Here is a 20,799-nt window from a genome sequence, read left to right on the forward strand (position 1 = left end):
AAAAACCTGCGGCTACCCCAGTTGGACCTTTGTGAAAACTGCAACACGTTCCAAAAAGACCAACCAGGTGAGCGACGAGGAGAAAAGGAACAGAAGGAAGAGCACAGTCATCCCGTATTTTTCTGAGGTCTCCGAGAAACTCAGGAGAGTTTTCAACAAACACCGCATCCCGATATACTCAAAACCCAGCAACACACTCCGACAAAGACTGGTTCATCCCAAAGACCGTGTACCACACACCCGGAAAAGCAGTCTGGTGTATGCTGTACAATGCAATGAGGATTGCACTGACCTATACATAGGAGAAACCAAACAACCACTACACAAACGGATGGCCCAACACAGAAGGCCACACTCCTCAGGACAAGACTCAGCAGTCTCTATACACCTAAAGGAGAAGACACACTCCTTCCAGGACAGCAACGTACACATCTTGGACAGAGAAGATAGATGGTTTGAAAGAGGGGTGAAGGAAGCCATCTATGTGAAACTGGAAAAACCATCCCTCAACAGAGGAGGAGGTCTGCGACACCACCTATCTCCCACTTACAATGCCGCCCTTTCATCTCTACCCAGGAGACTCAAGAAGCCGAGCCTCCAAGAACAACAGTCGCTCACTAACGGCTCCAACGATTCTCATGACCACTGAACAATGAAGTCGAAACTAACCCCCAACGACCGTCGCTGCAAAACAAATGCAAATCAACAGCTCCGATGGCGACAGGCCCGGCTGGACATTGGAGCACAGGAGAGCCACGCATATCTATAGCTCCGATAACGACGGGCGCGGCCAAACATCAGTACACAAAAGAGCCACGCATATCTATGGCTCTGTTAGCGACGGGCGTTGGTAAACATCGGGACACAAAGAGCCATGGACATCTATAGCTCTGATAACGACTCCAAGAGGATAAATATCTGAGTCTCATCAGCAGCCAGTCAGACTAGCTTGGTCTAGTCAGAAAGGCACGAACTGAGGAAGCCTCTTGGATGAGAGGCGAAACGTCTTCACAGATATACAGTTGCACTTGATTCACCTCCTTTGGATAACCATGACCTGGATGAATGAGAACATTCACAGACATCTGCGAAGAGCAGCGATGCAATTCTGAGGTTCCCAAAACAGACACACTCCTCACCTTGGCTGCGCCTTGAGATCCTGTCCATGAATATCACAAACACAATCGGAGACAAGGGACAACCTTGGCGGAGTCAGACACCCACCGAAAACATGTTTGACTTTGTGTCGAGAATGTGGACACAGCTCTCACTTTGATTATACAAGGACCAGATGGCTAATAGCAACTGCCCCAGTACCCAATACTCCTGCAGTACCTCCCACATTTTTGGAAAATAGAACATGTGTGATCTTGCATGTAAATGGTCATTGCTCATCTTTGGCCTTTAAAATACCCTGGAGTTGTTGGGTATTCTAGTTACCAAAGTTCCACTTAAGTGGGATGTGTGTGTGTGTGTGTGTGTGTGTTGAATTATACCAAAATAAACTAACCTGAGCATGGGTCTCATTCTCGTGAAGTTTGGACTTGAGAACTTCATAGTTGTGGTTCAGGTCCTGCAGCAGCTGTCGCAGTGAGTCCCGATGCTGAGACAGTGATACTCGGTCCTGTTGTAGTCTCTACACCACACCCACACACAAGGTACACACTTTATACTTCCTCATCTAGAACACCACACATGAGACGTTAGCTTACATACACTATAAGCCTTTATCTATCAAGTCCTTCTATCTCAGAACTTAATACAGTTTGGATACAGTGAAAACCAGTCCACATGTGAACTAAAACATGTATAAACACAGATAAATGTTGAGGTCCAAAGTTTGGCTCATAGTATTATTGCCAATGACATTTTCTTTACATTTTGTACTCACAATGCTCAATGTGCACTGAGACGTGCTATATTGTTGTTTATTTTGTACATTAACAATATATGTGAGGTTTCAAAAACACTAAAAAATAATTTTATTTGCAGATGACACAAACCTACTTTGCAGTGGGGACAACTTGGAGCAACTTTTGGATACAGAAGGAAAGGAACTGAAGAAACTAAAGAATTGGTTTGATTCAAATAAACTAACACTAAATCTAAGCAAAACGAAATTTATAATATTTGGGAATCGGTCAACAAACTCAAACAAGAAGCTCATGATAAATGATGTAGAAATCGAAAAAGAGTCAGAAATCAAATTTCTTGGAGTAATAATAAACAATAAATTATGTTGGAAACCACATATAAAGTATATTAAAGCAAACATATCAAAGTCAATTGCAATACTATATAAAGCCAAAGATCTCCTGCATCAACCAGCACTATACACCCTGTACTGCTCCTTCATACCTCCATACATCACCTCCTGTGTGGAGGTGTGGGGGAACACATACAAAACAAATACAGATCCAATTTCCATCCTTCAAAAAAGAGCCATAAGAAATGTAGACAAAACCACTTACAGAGAGCCTACAAACCCACTCTTTATCAAACTGACAGCACTAAAATTTAAGGATTTGGTTGACTTCAAAACAATTCAAATCATGTACAGAGTAAAAAATCAGCAGTTACCAAACAGTGTTCAAAAGTTGTTCCAAAGGAGGGAAAGACGATCCCAGAGGAATATGTATATTCAAAAAACAACTAGTGAGGACAAATGCAAAACTTCATTATATATCCATCAGAGTCAATCTATGGAACAACTGTACAAAAGAAATTAAGTTGAGTACATCAATAAGTAAGTTTAAACAACTCTTTAAAAACAACATATTGAATAGATATAGGATGGATGAACAAAGAGGACTAGAATAACAGGACATGATACGTGACATGTAAGGTGCCTTGTTTGACTTGTACTGTTTTGTTTATTTTGATCTCTATGCATTGGCATTCCTTTTCTTTTTTCCACTTTTGTTTTGTCTTGAAAGTTTTGTTTTGATTTGAGTGATAAAGTATAAGAAAGGGGTAGGAACAGAAAAGTTCTTTACTTCATCCTATGCACTTTTCCAACATGGCCCAGTTTTTACTTGTGTTGTTACAGAGAGTTTGCAAAAAAATGTTCACTATTATTTCCATTTGTTCTTGTATTCCTGCCTGTGTATTTTGTTATTTTAGCATGTTTAGCATCTTCACAACACAAACACATGTTGTGAAGCTCAGGAGTGGGAACTCTGCACCTTTTGTATTTGAAACCAAAGTAATAGAGGTGAGCCTTACAGGAGTCAACACTGCACAACAGCTTGGAGAAGTGGCGGTCGCCTTTGCCATTCCAAATTACAATAGAGTAGTATATATATATATATATATACATGTAATTTATATACGTAACTAGAGGCATGCACCCAGTAGAGTGCAGCTCTACGCCAGGCGTACACCTCTCCCCTTCTGCGGTGTTTGAATTTGGTGACAAACCACCCTGTTGTGTCTGTCTGTCTTAATACATTCAATTAGACCGACAGACATAGCAAATTAAATCACACTCATGACACAGACGTATTCAACATTTTGCTCTCTTTGTCAGAAGAGCTCCCGGCATACAATGCGTTTTCTCATGACGCCCTCACTACGGGTACTGACAGGTGTCAAACAACTAACCAATATACGACACACCCCTTTTTTCACCTACTGGGAGAAGGGAGATACACACACATATGGACAGAAAAACCAGTATTTTTCCTGCCATTATAACTTTTGTGTAGCGCCCAAGTTGCTTGAACAGGAAATATGGAAGAAGAAAAAAAAAAAGGTTTTTAATATGCAGTGCTCAAGCTAAAGAAATCTACCTAATGTGCGTCCGGGTAGCGTAGCGGTCTATTCAGTTGCCTACCAACACAGGGATCGCCGTTTGAATCCCCGTGTTACCTCCGGCTTGGTCGGGCATCCCTACAGACACAATTGGCCATGTCTGCGGTGGGAAGCCAGATGTGGGTGTATGTCCTGGTTACTGCACTAGCACCTCCTCTGATTGGTCGGGGCACCTGTTCAGGGGGAGGGAGAACTGGGGGGAATAGCGTGATCCTCCCACATGCTACGTCCCCCTGGTGAAACTCCTCACTGTCAGGTGAAAAGAAGCAGCTGGCGACTTCACATGTATGGGAGGAGGCATGTGGTAGTCTGCAGCCCTCCCCGGATCAGCAGAGCAGGTGTAGCAGAGACCGGGACGGCTCGGAAGAGTGGGGTAATTGGCCAAGTACAACTGGGGAGTGGCGATATTGAGAACAAGTGTTTTTCGAAGGTTTTGAATCACTGCAATGACGAGAGGTTCTTCATCATACACTCATAACTGTGCACAAAAAAATTCTAGGCTGATGCAGTAGTTTGCGAGATTTGCCACAGACACAGACAGACACACACACACACACACACACACACACACACACACACACACACACACACACGACCAAACATGTAAGTCCCTCAAGGCTACCACATGGCAGAGATAACAATCAAACTCATGACAATTTTGGTGAAACAGATGCTTTGTGTAGTTTAACTGGTGAATCCTTTCCTCCCTAGATTACCTTTTTCTTGTCCTCCCCTACACTTTTCAGGGCTTCCAGGTCACGGTAAGTGCATAGTGCAGCATCCATTGTGGTAATGCGTTCCTTCAGGGCACTGAGCTCCCCATTGATCTTCCCCTCTAGCTGCTCAACCTTTTCCAGATCTTGCTGGAGACGTTGGGACTCTGAAAATAGGGAGGTTGAGAGCAAGGATGTGGGTAAATGGCTGGGTATAATCAGGAATCAGGAACAATTTATTGTCATTTCTTTTATGTACTTGCATACACAAAAGAAACTAAATTTAATTTCACCCAGCCCACAGCAGTGCGACACAACAGGCAAAAACACAAATCCAAAACTTCCAAAAACGACACCACCAAAAACATACAAAAACAGAGAGAACAAAAAAAAAAAAAAAAAACAACAACACACAAACAGTTAACAACACAGTCCACTCAGTCTAACACAGTCCAAAAAAAAAAATCACTGTCAAGAGAGCGAACGCCAGCCAGGATGACTGTTGGAACCGCTGGTCTGCATGGGCTAGCAGTTAGCTTAGCCTGCCCCCGCCCCCCCCCTCGGTGCTTCCTCTTCAGGTGCAGCTCCAGGCAGGGCCATGGTCCCTGGGCCCACCGGACACACCAGACCAGGCTCTCTCAGCTGATCCAACGCCAGTTCTCCCAGCCAGACACCTTTGACACACCTCCCTGCACTCCACATGATGACACTAAAACACAGTCAACGCTAGGCGAGGCTGCTGCCAGACCGCCCTTGGTGTTATTGGAATTGCCAGTCTGCATGGGCTAGCAGTTAGCTTAGCCTGCCCTGCATCCGCATCCCATCAGACCGCCCTCGGTGCTTCCTTTTCGGGCGCAGCTCCAGGCAAGGCTGTGGTCCTTGGGCCAACCGGACACAGCAGACCAAGCTCTCCCAGCCAATCCAATGCTAGTTCTTCCAGCCATTAAACGAAAAAGCTCAAAATAAAAACTTCACAAACGACATAAACTTAGACATGGACAAAGACACTGCATAGTCGGTACTGGGTGAAGCCGCTGCAAACGTGAGTTCCCGCCCCCATCTTCCCACACCGGAAGTGTGGACATGCATGAGCAGAGATTATGATGGGAAATTGTTAGGTGGGGTGTATGAGAGACATGGGTTGATTGAGTGTAGGTCAAGCAAGGGGACAGGGTGGGCTGTGGCAAAAGAGTTGTATGACAGGGTTTAAGGGAGTTACAGAGAAAAGGAAGTGGGGATAAGGGACATGGTGGAGGTGGGATGGAAGGAGGGAGGTGGGTAGCAATGTGGTAAAGGGGAAGTGGGCAGGGATGAGGGATATAGATGTGTGTGTGTGTTTGCATGAGACAGAGAGAGTGAGTATTTTTGCTGGGGGGCATAAGGAGATAACATATAAGCTGCAATTTTCTAGTTTAGCAAGTTAAATTGTTTTAGATGGTAAATTATCATTTGTTTAATTAGCCAGCAGGGGCGTCTCTTCCACTAGGGGATCAAGGGTTTTCTACCTAGGCTTGCAAGCAGGGAGAAAGGCCTTAGCTAAATAGATATTTTGCTAAAAAACAAATAATATTGGAATTTATTTAGTTGTATTATGTTGTGATTATTCTGTATTTCATATAAATGTGAAATGATCAATCATCATCCAATTACTCTGTGCCAGGCACTTGTTATAGCTTCGGGCTTGTGAGGTTAAGTCACGTTTATTTGTATAGCCCAAAATCACACAATAGTCCCAAAGGACTTAATCACAGCACTTTGTGGAGAAAAGAACAAATCCCCCAAACCTAGCTAACCTTGATAAGATGTACTGCTGTGCTTATACCTTAGATTGAAGCCTTAGCTAAAGGTGCATATGTAGCGTGCTGTCACGATAGCAAATGTCTCATCAGAGCACAAGCTGCACCTAACATTGTGCAATCACCACTGATAACCTCATTTGAAAGGAGGATGCTAGTTGAAAAAACAACTGTAAAGCAGCTGGGATGAGGTAAGCATCCTATCAACAAAAAATAATGTATTTAGGTTAATCAGCCCAAATGTGGGTTTATTGTTACGAAGAAGGAGAAAGCCACCTTATTTGGTCATTGTATTCTTACAACAAATGTATTGTCTGCATGTAACCCATCCTATTGTACAGGAGCAGCGGGCAGCTGCAGCACCCGGGGACCAACTCCAGTTCTTCTTTCCACTGCCTTGGTAAAGGGTACAGATGGGAGTATTAACCCTAACATGCATGTTTTTTTGATGGTGGGAGGAAACCAGAGCACCCGGAAGAAACCCACGCAGACATGGAGAGAACATGCACACAGAAAGGACCTGGGACAGCCAGGGGTTCAAACCCAGGACCTTCTTGCTGTGAGGCAACAGTGCTAACCACTGGGCCACCATGCCGCCCCAAGTAGTAGAGGGTCTGCTTTCATAACCCAGTCACTCGGGATGCACAAGCCAGTGCATTCTTAGTGCCAGTCCCAAGACCGGATAAATGGGGAGGGTTACATCAGGAAGAGCATACAGCGTAAAACCTTGGCCAAATCAAATATGCGGCTCATAAATCAGATTTCCATACCAGACTGGTCGAGGCCTGGGTTACCAATGACCACCAAGATCCCAGTGGGAACTATGCTACTGTTGGGCAAAGGAGACGGAAAGGGGGAAGTCATGTCTAGAGGCAGTGGGAGAGGAGGGAGGGTAGGAGTGAGGGGATGAAGGTTTAAACTTTGAATGTTGGCATTATGACTGGAAAAGGGAGAGAGCTGGCTGACATGATGGAGAGAAGGAAGGTATAGATATACTGTATATGCAAGAGACAAGGTGGAAGGGGAGTAAAACCATGAGCACAGTTAAGTGAATAACATTGATTATCTCATTACAGTGGCACCTGTCAAAGGGTGGGATATATTAAGCAGCAATTAAACAGTCAGTTCTTGAAGTTAATTTGTTGGAAGCAGCAAAAATGGGCATGCGCACGGATCTGATTTACTTTGACAAGGGCAAAACTGTGATGCCTCGACGACTGGGTCAGCGCATTTCCAAAACGGCAGGTCTTGTGGGGTGTTCCAGGTATGAAGTGGTCAGCACCTACCAAAAGTGGTCCAAGGAAGGACAACCAGTGAACTGACAACAGGGTCATGGGCCCCGAGGCTCATTGATCCATGTGGGGAGTGAAAGCTAGCCCATGTGGTCTGATCCCACAGAAGAGCTACTGTAGCTCAAATCACTGAAAAAGTTAATGCTGGCTATGATAGACAGGTGTCAGAACACAGAGCATTGCAGTTTGCTGCGCATGGGGCTACGTAGCTGCAGACTGGTCAGAGTGCCTATGCTGACTAACCCCTATCCACTGCCGAAAGCACCTACAATGAACACCTGAGCGTCAGAACTGGACCACGGAGAAATGGAAGAAGGTGGCCTGTTCTTATGAATCACGTTTTCTTTTACATCATGTGGATGGCCGGGTGTGTGTGTGTCATTTACCTGGGGAAGAGATGGCACCAGGATGGACTATGGGAAGTGTGATGCTTTGAGCAATGTTCTGCTGGGAAACCTTGGGCCCTGGCATTCATGTGGATGTTACTCTGACACGTACCACCTACCTAAACATTGTTGTAGACCAGGTACACCCCTTGATGGAAATAGTATTCCCTTGATGGCAGTGGCCTCTTTCAGCAGGATAATGCACCCTGCCACACTGTAACAATTGTTCAGGAATGGTTTGAGGAACATGGTAAAGAGTTCAAGGTGTTGCCTTGGCCTCTAAGTTCCCCAGATCTCAATCCGTTCGAGCATCTGTGGAATGTGCTGGAAGTCCAATCGATGGAGGCCCCACCTTGCAACAAAGGATTTGCTGCTAAAGTCTTGGTGCCAGATACCAGGAACACTTTCAGAGGTCTTGTGGAGTCCATGCCTCGAAGGGTCAAAGTTGTTTTGGTGGCATGAGGGGGACCTACATAATATTAGGTAGGTGATTTTAATGTTTCGGCTGATCGGTGTATATATTTCATAGTTGCAGCATATTTGATAGTAAGGGTGGGTGTCCAGTGCTTTTGTTGCTATATGGGCTTGGATGTTCTGGCAATATGATTGCCACTAGAAGAACCCCGCTACAATGTAGCAGTTTGGTTATCCACCCGTCTAAATCTCCCTCCTCTTCATCCTGCCAGCTAACCGCCTTCCCCCTGCCCCTAACCCCCCCCTCCAACTCCCTCCCCCAAATGCTCAGAATAATCTGAAATGCCGAGAAAAGTGGTTTTTAGCCATTTTTAGAAAAATGCATAATTTTGCATATGTATGCATAATTATGCACAATTTTAATTTTGTGGGATTTTTCCCTTACTCTCTGAGACAATACCTACCACCTCCAAAAAGACTTAGGATCATAAGTGCTTTAGTTTTCGGTCCCGCTATCTACACTAACTAACACACACACACACTAACACCACACACACACACTTTACGAAAATATATGAGTAGATAACCACATTTTCTATCTGGTAGAACTCCATCACCCACTCATAAACTGGCATTTAGTCTCACATTTGGCTGATTGGTGGGGGTGCAACCCCATCCCACAAAAATATTTGTGAGTGCATCTACAAATATTTGCTATTGTAAGATGTTAAAGATTTCGCTTTTTGAATTAACATTATAATTCTCATTATTAAGAAAATCAGCAATTCTCTTTTTCTCCAACCCTACCACTATTTTTAGCCTCTACCTTGTGTTCTATCACTTGGTATTGCCCATACAGTTTCATTCGAGGTAAAGTTCACGGAAACACCATTGATGTAGATGCAAGTAAGAAGTGCTCTATCACTTTTAATGTGCTCAAACAATTAAAATGTTGGATACAAGTTTTGTAGTGTTTCTGGTGTGTCAGCTTACTTTTCTAGGCTTTCAGTTAGCTAACAAAATTATACTAATTTTATCTCTGTTGAACCAGTGCAAAAGCCTTTACAATGTTAAGCGTCCAATCAGGACAGCATGTAAATAATATGTAATGCATGCTACTGAATTCGAAATATGCAGTCAATACTAGGTCTACTTTCAATTACAAACTTAGACAATGATCCTGTACTATGCTGTTCACAACAAGTTACACAACAGCTGTGCTCTGCATCTATGACAACATGTGTCCTCGTTAAGGCAAAGAGAAGATGAGCTTTGTTCGATAGCTTTTCAGTAAGTCACGATTTGCAATTAGCAGTGCTGCAGGTCTGTGTGTGTGTGTGTGTGTGTGTGTGTGAGAGAGACGTACCAGTTGACAGCCCTCTGGCAGTGGTCTGTGATTGGACCACCTCTGTCTCCTTGTTGAGCAGCACCTCCTGCATGCTCCTCAGCTCGCTGGCCGTCACGGTGGCTACCTGACTTAAGCGTGTCATGTTCTGTGTATGCACAAATATAAAAACATGCACAGTCAGTCTACTCTCTTTTCTCCCTTCCTGTTTTAGTGTTGCCCAGTGTTCTTAATGTTTCCCTTTTATATCTCACCTTACTTGATCTTTTAGCCGCTTTTTTTATTACATTTTGAAGCACTTTAGAACCATGGATCAAAACAGCATTATAGAATTAAGGTTTTGGGGGTTTTTTTTGGATCCCCCCCCTTTTTCTCCCCAATTGTACTTGGCTAATTACCCCACTCTTCCCTGCTGTCCCGGTCGCTGCGCCACCCCCTCTGCTGATCCGGGGAGGGCTGCAGACTACCACATGCCTCCTCCCATACATGTGGAGTCACCAGCTGCTTCTTTTCACCTGACAGTGAGGAGTTTCACCAGGGGGACGTAGTACATGGGAGTATCACGCTATTACCCCCAGTTCCTCCTCCCCCCTGAACAGGCGCCCCAACCGACCAGAGGAGATGCTAGTGCAGCGACCAGGACACATACCCACATCCGGCTTCCCACCCGCAGACACGGCCAATTGTGTCTGTAGGGACGCCCGACCAAGCCGGAGGTAACACGGGGATTCGAACCACTGATCCCCATGTTGGTAGGCAACGGAATAGACCGCTACACTTCTTGGACGCCGCTTAATTTACCTTTTTGCCTCCTCCCTTTTCAGGACTCTGAACCAGTTCAAGGTATGAAAATGAAAACCAATGATGGACATTTTACAAGGAACTAAATCAGAACTGAAACATCTCCTTCCTCCTACCACCTCCTTCAATTCAATTCTAGGCTCTTCCTTGCAAAGATGCAGAGGTGTCCTTGATTAAGACACCTAACCCCTAACTACTCCCCATGAGCTGGTTGGCAGCTTGCGTGATTGACACTGCCATCGGTGTATGAGTGTGTGTGTGCATGGCTGAATGCAAGGCATTCATTGAACGTAAAGTGCTTTGAATTGCTGCGGCAGCTAGAAAAGTGCTCTATAAATGCAGTCCATTTACCATTTCATTCCTTCAACCCTCTTTCTTCAGTGTCCCTCTGCCGCCTTTCCCTCCACTCCCACCTCCATTTCTTACCATTTTCCCCTCCCAAGGCCAAAATCTCTATTTCTCCCTCCCTCCTTCTCAGTATATTTTTGCTTGACATCTCCCCTCCCTTCCTGCCATGGTGTTCACAGAGCGAGACAATATTTTGTTGTTTATCTTTCTCTCTTTTCCCTTCTTAAGTTTGCAGATGACACCACAGTCATTGGCCGTATCACCAACAATGACGAGATGGCCTACAGGGACGAGATTCAGCACCTCACATCATGGTTTACTACCAACAATCTTGTCCTTAATGTGCAGAAGATGAAGGAGCTGATTGTGGACTTCAGGAGGTGTAGAAGCTGCAGCCACTCCCCCATACACATAAATGGGGTGGAAGTGCAGCGTGTTTCCGGCTTTAAATTCCTTGGAGTCCACATCAGCGAGGAACTTTCCTGGACATTAAACACCCAGGACTTTGTGAAAAAGGCCCAACAACGCCTGCATTTCCTGAGGAGCGCCCATCTATCCCTCCAAATTCTCACCAACTTCTACCACTGCACCATAGAGAGCATCCTGACCAGCTGCATCTCAGTGTGGTACAGCAGCTGCACCTCAGTAGACCAGAAAGCTCTGCAGCGGCCCAGCATATCACCAGTACCCAGCTCCCAGCCATAAAAGACATTTATCACAAACGCTGCCTTCAAAGGAGTCTCAGCATCAGCAGAGATCCCACCCACCCCAACAATGGACTGTTCTCCCCCCTGCGCTCTGGGAGGCGCTACAGGAGCCTCCGAGCCCACACTACCAGGCTCAAAAACAGCTTCTTTCCACAAGCTGTTGCCCACCTGAACCTGGCCACCCACTGAATGTCTGTAGATATTTTTAAATATTTTGTACTCCAGCTCTTTTTTTGACTTATTTTTAGCTTTTGGTCTTCATGTTTGTATATCTTATACTGTGTTTGTCTGTGTCTGTCTTGCACTGTTTGGTGAAGCCACAGCCCTCATTTCATTTTTAACATGTGCCTGCACATTGTTTTTAATGACAATAAACTGAATTGAATTGAATTGAATTCTTGTTCTTTCAGTCATTCCCTCTCTTTCAGCTACCCTCCCCGTTCTGAATTCTGTCTTGAGAACTTCTCCTCTATCTTCTTCTTTTCCCTTTCTCCAGCCTCTCAAACTTCCCTGTTAAGTCCTCTCCTACTCTTAATGCTCTCTTACTTGGCCTCCATTTATCTATTGCTTATCCTCAATCTAATCCTCTTGCCTTTTGCCCTCCCAACCATATCCTCCCTCCTTTGCAGTGTTTCTGACCCCTTTTCTGGTGTGCTTTTCCAAAAGACTTTTTTCCCAAAGACCTCTCTCTATGCCTCTTATATCCCCTCTCTGTCCCTCTATTCTATCACATACCCTTTCATTTCCCCCCACCCCCCCACCCCCTCCTATCAATCCCACCTCCCTTCCAGTGACAGCAGTATTACCCTGCTGGAGTGTTCCAGGAGAGAGACGATACTGCTTTGGGAATGCACAGTCCTCCCCTGCTCTTGGGCCATGGTCTCCTCAAAGGACTCCAGGAACCCTGAAAACAAAGCGACAGAGAGACAGATAGCCATTCTGGCCGAGAAACCGATATACAAGCAGGAAGACAAGATTACATTCCTCCCCCTTGTTCACACCCATCCCCTACATCCATCAGCATGGAGATACTTCTCAGACTGGTGTTCCAAGGTTCTAAACCTTGACATCAGGAGCTTTGCCTTTTCCACTCATGGCTGTTTGTTATGTAAGGTAGACCATTAAACTTACGATCTATCTCTTCCTCCTTTTTTTTCAGCTCCTTGTACTTCTGGGAACACTCTCCTAGGAGAAAGACAAATAATACATGGTGACAAGGCAACCACATCATCTGTTAAAAGGGTATGATCATAGTGTGTGTGTGTGTGTGTGTGTGTAGTTTAGTGTATAAGTTGTTACCTTTAAAATATCTAAATAAATAATTTGGGAGAGGGAATGGAGAAAACATGCTTCTATCAAGCTCTGCTTGACATTACTCAGGACCATTGGCATGGGGACATTTTTTGAGGTAGCCAAGTGTGACAAGACCTTTAATATATATCCTTTTTTCCCCTCCTTTTTTTTGGGGGGGTGGTGGTGGTGGTGTCTTAATTGACAGGAGTACATCGCTGCTTTAACAGCCAAAGTGATGTAACCTGATGAGCTAGTAGAGCGCCCGGTGTTGCATCATACAGATGCAGTACCCTCACACACTAGTTATCTACCTTCTGTCTGTACAAGACATAGGCTAGGCAACATTGTCTTCTGTCTGTACAAGACATAGGCTAGGCAACATTGTCTTCTGTCTGTACAACACATAGGCTCAGCAACATTGCCCAGTTACTCAGATGCACAGTGCAGGTTTGATAAAGAATATAAGAAGCATTCATCACAAACTCAATCACATGACGTTTAAAATGTTATGAACTAAGATGGTGCCACGTGATGGCGACACACTACGAGCATCTGTGTCCCTTGTATTAGTTTTAGCATTAATCTTTAGCTTTCTCACACATACTATGTCTACAACGATCATTTATGACCATCAGACATTACTGGACTTAAGGGTAAATGCTCCAGACTTCTGTACAACTCCAGAGATACCAAAAGATGAAGGGCCTCATTCATCGATTGCTGGTATGTAAAAATGTGTTCTTGCACACATACATGTACATGACACCATTTAGAGGCCATAACAACTGCTGAGTTACAACAGCACCTCACTACAAACTAACGTGACTCATGTCTCTTCATTTTTAAGTAAACTGATACAGGGTTTCAGTGCTGTAAGAGACAGCCAAACAGCAGTTTTCCAAAAGAAAAAAAAAATTGGTAAATGATGTTGTATAAATGTATTTGGAACACCCAGTTCTGCAAGGCCATACGTATGGAGAGGCTTTTCTTTAGCTGACTACTGAGGGTGTCGTATTTGGAGAGGACTTGAGAGCTGACATGTGACTTAGACAAACAGGCTACACTTAGCCAACCTACAACCACAACACACACAGTGTGGTGTCACTTACACACCAAAGTGCTTGGAGGATGTAGGGTTTCATTAGGGCAGGAGAGGCCTGAACCCAGGTCAGGATGGATACTGGGTGAGGTACTTCTGCTGGGACTACATATGTACTTGAGTGACTTCTATTATACAAAATACTAATCTGCAGCTCAAATGCAGTACCAGTTTATGAGAGTTACCTCACTTAGGTCGTCTGTCAGGACGCCCCTATAGGTTTTCGGTTGGGCATGTTTGTTTAAAGCATGGGGCGCTACTCCACATGCAGTTCTCTGGTTCTCCGCTAACTGGAGATTTTGTGCCTTTCCATTGTCAAGATGCATTGATCATCTGCAAAGCCATGATGTCCTCCGGTCCATAACACCAGTCTATTGATGAATGCACCTAGGACTACTACTAGCCATAGGAATAGCAGGATTTATTATCGAGGTTTACTCCTCTAGATCCGTCGTGTTCGGCTCTGTTGTCTACTGACACCGTTAACAGGATTACCACGAGAAGGGATGTGGCTCTTCATCACGTACGGACAGTCATTCATCATGGAGAGGCTATATTTTGCGCTTCACATGATGCTGGGGTGTATGGAGACCAGTCTAGGATGCCATGAAAGGCCATCTAGGAAAGTTACTACTCCTATAGCAGTAGTATAAATGTGAGTTACAAATGCTGAAGAAGAGAGTTTTTGTTTAGATTGTCAAACTCTAGTGTCTTACCAGCTGATTGTTGAGCAGAAACAGAAGTAAGGGAAACATTGATGAAGGTGAGATTTGATGCAGGTGGGGGGGGGGGGTCAGGACAGGAAGAGAGAAGAGGGTAGGCGAGGAGGATAACAAGAGGAAAGAGATTAGTATCAGTCACTGAAAGCAACAGGTGAAGGAGACTCAGAAAGCTAGTCAGAGATAAGAAGTCAGTTCATCAGTCACACAGATACCGTGGGCCTCCTCAGAGTTGTGCTCCAGCCGCTGGATCTCCTCAGCAATCTGACTGCTCCTGTCCCTGATCTCCACCAACCTAGATGTGTACACACAGAAACATGCTTCCATCACTGATGAGCAAAAACTGACTGAGCTTCATGTCCTACAACACTCGTTTCAACAACGTTATGGGAGGTAAAGGTTCAACATGCCAGGATAGAAGTCACGGCGGTAAAAATACTTCCTCAGCCACAAGGTCCAGGATTCAAATCCACTGGGCCATCACTTTATACTGTACAGCCTGATGGTGTTATCAAAGGCACCATCATCACGTACAGGACCAAGGCTAAAAGTAACTATTCAACTTTTTATGTACAGTTTATGTACAGTTTATGTAGTTTATGTACAATTTATGTACAGTTTATGTACAGTTTATATAGTTTATGTACAGTTTATATACAGTTTATGCACAATTTATGTACAATTTATGTACAGTTTATACACAGTTTATGTACAGTTTGTACATTCTGTAAATAAATTCTGCACATAAAGTATTTTCTTCTTCTTTCAGCTTGTTCCCTGTATCTCAGGGGTCATCACAGTTGAGTTTTGCCTCCCTAGCTTTCTGTCTGACGCAGCATCCCTCTGCTGCAGTTCCCCCTTCCTCATGTCCTCCTCTATCTGGTCTCTCCATCTCTTCCTCACACTTCTCTTTCTCTTCTGACAGGTATTTCGTTGTCCAATACCTTCTTTCCCATATAGACATAAAGTAGTCAAGAGGCAATACTTTATTTTCAGTGCACTATGATGTATTTCCGTTTTATAATCTACTACTACTACTACTTTCGACTGCTCTCATTAGGGCTCGCCACAGCGGATCATCTGTTTCCATCTCTTCCTGTCCTCTGCATCTTCCTCTGTCACACCAGCCACCTGTATGTCCTCCCTCACCACATCCATAAACCTCCTCTTTGGCCTTCCTCTTCTCCTCTTCCCTGGCAGCTCCATATTCAGCATCCTTCCCCCAATATACCCAGCATCTCTCCTCTATACATGTCCAAACTATCTCAATCTTGGCTCTCTGGCTTTGTGGGGTTTGCTTTGTTGGGTGTGGGGTTAAAAGCCATGAGGTCTAAAATCACAGGACCACAACCAAGTTCAGAGCGACATGACTGAAGCTGGACAGCAACAAAGTGAAGCACCAGAGACACAGTTGCGGTGTCAGAGTTACTTGGCTAGGTGAGGCCATGAAATCAGGGTCGGGGTAACAGCAGCCAGATGTGTAATGAATGTTAAAAAGACCTGATGTAAATGTTTTGAATTGAATTAACTAAGTTTGAAAATAATCAACCAAACTAAACTGAACTGAATCAAATGAAAATGGTCTCTTAACATGTTGTTATTTAATAAAGTGTTGCGATGCTGTGATAACACCACATATGATGAGGTGGTTACTCACTGTCTCTCCATGCTGGCAATCTCCTGGTTGTCATCCTTCACCTGGAAACCAGAACCAGAGCCAGGTGAGGCTTTCAACAGACATCATGTTCATCTATCCTTACAAATGAACTGACGTTACTTTGGTTTTACTTTCTGTAACTTGTTTAGCTTGTAAATATCAAGTAAATAATTATAACAATATTTTTTCATTTATTTATCCATATAGCACCTTACATGCAGGCCAAAGTGCTGTACACTGGTAAGAGGCAAATTAAAACAATCACAGCAACAAGCGAGAAGGAAAACTAAAGGCCACTTCAAAGCATGTGAAATGCTAACATAATACTATAGTAATACAATAGTAATTAGGATGAAAAGAAAATGTAAAAATATTAAAAGATAAAAGCATAGGGCGTCCGGGTGGCATGGTGGTCTATTCTGTTGCCTACCAACACGGGACTCGCTGGTTCGAATCCCTGTGTTACCTCCAGCTTTGTCGGGCATCCCTACAGACACAATTGACTGTGTCTGCAGGTGGGACGCGGCTGTGGGTATGTGTCCTGGTTGCTGCACTAGCGCCTCCTCTGGTCGGTCGGGGCGCCTGTTCGGGGGGTAGGGGGAACTGGGGGGGATAGCGTGATCCTCTCACATGCTACGTCCCCCTGGTGAAACTCCTCACTGTCAGGTGAAAAGAAGTGGCTGGTGACTCCACATGTATGGGAGGAGGCATGTGGTAGTCTGCAGCCCTCCCCGGATCGGCAGAGGGGGTGGAGCAGAGACCGGGACGGCTCGGAAGAGTGGGGTAATTGGCCAAGTACAATCGGGAAGAAAAAGGGGAAAAAAGAAAAGCTAAAAGCACAGAGGAATAAAATAAGTAGAAGTGATTACACAATAAAATAAAAAGTAATCAGATGGAGGCAGACGCTCCAACAGAACCGAAGCCCAGTTCACCAGTGCAACCCTTTTCACCAACCACTTGCAGAATAAACTTCAGTACACCTTGATTTGTTGGAGATGGCGTGTGTGTGTAATGCACAGTAGCTATTCTGACTACATGAGCAACAGTTTGTCCCGGGACAAGACTTGTCTCTGTCTCGGTCTCTGCATGTGCAGTATGGTGCTTCCTGTTTAAATTTGGTGGTTGATTCTTGTGTTGGCTCCTCTCAAACACATGTCAAAGAATATTAACATGAAGCATGAGGAGTTAGCACTGATTCATTCATTGTGTATTATGGTGTAACTGTGTCTCTATACCATGTTGGTCAAGCCTACTGAACAAAGGGTGTGTGTGTTATGTTGTGCTAGGCCCTGACCTCTGCCCAGACAGGAAGTGGATAAAGACTTTTGGAGAATGGGGCCCTCTCTCACTCCATATATGGACGTGTGTGTGGTGTTTTGTGGTTCTGTGAAGCTGGTGATGACACATGTTTAAACCAGCCTATGGTACAACTTATAGGGAAAGTGTATGGTTTAACATGACCAATGGGTCAGCGGTTCTTTGTCAAGGGAAAGGCAATATAAAGGAGGTGATGGCTTTGGTCAGTGAGAATACAGAGACGGGGCCATTGGGCTCTGACCTGTTTCTCTGTGCGGCAGAACACAGGCCGGTGTTCTCCTATTGTATTACACTATTTGTCTTGTCTTGTCCTGTATTATACAATACAGTGTCATCAAGAAAACACACTGTGTGACAGTAGATTCACTTCGACCCACACAGTCTGATGAAGGGATGTATCAAGATTTTATCTTTTTCGTACAATGTGAGATACAATTAACATGCAAGATGACCACAACTGTACGGTGTATGAAGGCCTTCAGATTTTTAAACCCACCTGTCTAAATAACTTGTCCCGTTCCTGCTGAGGGGATCCAAGGCTCCTTTCCTCAGCCTCCATAGCATTACGCCTCGCTTCCAACGTCGACAGCATCTCATGAAGCCGTACTGCTTCCTGCTTCATCTGGGACTGAGCCAGCACCTGATAAATCAGGAAATACAAGACACAAACTAGTTCTAGAAAATAGTTTAAAGCTGGAGTTTACTACTACAACTAGTATTCCTCATTTCTTCTTCCTTTACTTCCCCTCTGTTGAAGAAATTAATCGAGAATATGTATTTATGCAGTCAATAATCCAGGTAAGGAAATCACAGGAAGTTGAATCAGTTCATCTGAGCACAGCGTTTACTGAGAGGAACGTTTCATCATCATCTAAATGACCTCTTCAGTCTCACCTGACTGTAGGTATCCCCACTCTTATAAACAATCAATACAATACAACAAATAGAAATAGGGCTGGGAGCTATGTTCTCTGATTGGTTATAATTATAGGATGATCTCCAACACTAATGCTCTTTAGACAGAAATGAGAAATGTCTGGGTAGAGACAGTTGATGCAGTTCAACTGGGGCAAGAGTACATCTGTCACCATCTTACAATGCAACTATTCCCCAGTCCTCTGTGAATAGTACACATGGCCACTGTAACTCTAGTTAATGGTCAGGGTAAAATGCATATGAGACTGGTCGCTGGTTTCAGTTGTTATGCCACTGTATTGTTTACAAGGGTGGGGACACCTGCAGTCACTGTATTGTTTATAAGGGTGGGGACACCTGCAGTCAGTTGAGACTGAAGAGGTCACTTATGCCCCTTTTCCACTACATGGTACCGACTCAACTTGACTCGACTTGACTCGCAGAGTGTCATTTTCCATCACCGTAACAGCACCCCTCAGTGTAGCTGGTCTGCATTGATTTTGGTACCTGCTCCAGTTTTTTTGGAACCTCGACAAAGGTGGTACCAGAAAAGTGGTAACAGTAACCAAAATGCCGGTACTTTCTAGTAATGGAAAACGAAAAGGTCGAGTCGAGTTGAGTCAGTACCATGTAGTGGAAAAGGGGCATTAGATGAGTGATGAGATGTTGTGTCCAGAAGAACTGATTCAACTTTCTCTGATTAACACAGAAAAGCTAGACAAGGATAGCAGCAACCCATTTCAGAAAGAAGACAAATCAGTTGTCAGGTTTACTGAAGCTTTTACCATGCAGCACTGGAGAGAGTGGGAGTACAAGAACTGCATCAACTGTCTCTACCCAGATATTTCTCATTTCTGTCTAAAGAGCATTAGCGTTGTAGATCATCCTATAATTATAACCAATCAGAGAAATTAGCTCCCAGCCATATTTCTATTTCATTTATACAGCCGACACAAAAGTCATTACGTGTCATCCTGACTTAATATAAACATGACACTCAAATTTAGCAACTGCACAGTAGATGGAGTGAAAGGAGAAACCTTCCTGTTATTTTACGTCGCCCTAATAAGTAACTCAGCTTTTTCTCTAAAATGATGGTAAGCACAACATCCTTTCCTAAATCATATTTCCTCATTCAAATAATTGTATAGTTTATTACTTATTTTGTAAGAATTGTCTAGTTTATTACTTATTGTATAATAATTGTATAGCTTTGTGATTATTCTGTCTGGGCAATAAAGTAATTTATCATTACAAGACAATAATTCCAAGTATCAATAGAATAACAACTTTTCAACACTTCCTTAACTTATTCCCCTTGTCCATCCCTACATCCCCTTCCTTCCTTCCAACCTTCTCACCTGCCATGTCAACCTCTCATCACTCCCTTCTTTCCCTCATTCATCCCCCTCACTCCTCCCATCCTGCCTAACCTACTTCCTCCTGGTTACAGTACGCCGTCTGAGCGTGAGCGACTCAGCTCACCACTTCGTAAGTATCCTTCCTGGTCAGCAATGCATCCAGCTCCTCCTGACAAACACTCAGCTCCTGGAGAGGAGGAACATAACACCAGGGAAGGGAGAGGAGGTGAGAGATGAGGAGAGCGAGATGAAGCAGAAGAAAGCAATAAAGACAGAGGCAGTGGATGGAGAGAGCGAAAGAGTAGAGAAGGAAAGGAAGGATGACAGGGAAGAGAGAAAGGGGAATAGAAGAGGGGGTACAGTAACAGAGGTAGATGAAAGAAATAGAATTGGACATTGTCTTAATTACTTCAGTTATGATATATTCTTATTGTATATTTGTTTCTGTCAACTCTGTTGATAATAGAACAATAAAAAACTACTGTTATGATGATGTTATTCATAAAGAACTGTAAAGAAACTATTCATACAGTGCTAACAGCAGCAAAACTTAAAATATCATAATACTATCATAATATCATAATACTATCATAATATCATAATAATATCATAATAATATCATTACAATCTTACAGCTGTACAACGGCAACAGTGTATTTACACCATATCATAATATCATAACAGTGTACTACCAAGTCAAGTCAGTTTTTTTCCCGGACCCCCCCCCCCCTTTTCTCCCCAGTTGCACTTGGCCAATTATGCCACTCTTCCGTGCCGTCCCGGTCGCTGCTCCACCCCCTCTGCTGATCCGGGGAGGGCTGCA

At 44.0% G+C, this 20,799-nt stretch overlaps 1 protein-coding gene across 1 annotated transcript in view; it reads right to left on the minus strand.

Annotated features, from left to right (window-relative positions):
- Positions 1-20,799, minus strand: part of ift74 (intraflagellar transport 74) — a 36,733-nt gene that overhangs the window by 2,905 nt on the left and 13,029 nt on the right. The window contains exons 10-18 of the mRNA XM_056299493.1: positions 20,101-20,163; positions 18,197-18,340; positions 16,384-16,424; positions 14,942-15,021; positions 12,747-12,800; positions 12,422-12,519; positions 9,781-9,907; positions 4,530-4,693; positions 1,511-1,636 (exon numbers count right to left, since the gene is read on the minus strand). Of these exons, the coding sequence (XP_056155468.1) occupies positions 1,511-1,636; positions 4,530-4,693; positions 9,781-9,907; positions 12,422-12,519; positions 12,747-12,800; positions 14,942-15,021; positions 16,384-16,424; positions 18,197-18,340; positions 20,101-20,163 (897 nt within the window). The remainder of the gene's footprint in view (positions 1-1,510; positions 1,637-4,529; positions 4,694-9,780; positions 9,908-12,421; positions 12,520-12,746; positions 12,801-14,941; positions 15,022-16,383; positions 16,425-18,196; positions 18,341-20,100; positions 20,164-20,799) is intronic.

Source organism: Lampris incognitus, chromosome 19 (genome assembly GCF_029633865.1).
Source record: "Lampris incognitus isolate fLamInc1 chromosome 19, fLamInc1.hap2, whole genome shotgun sequence".
NCBI classification, from domain to species: domain Eukaryota; kingdom Metazoa; phylum Chordata; class Actinopteri; order Lampriformes; family Lampridae; genus Lampris; species Lampris incognitus.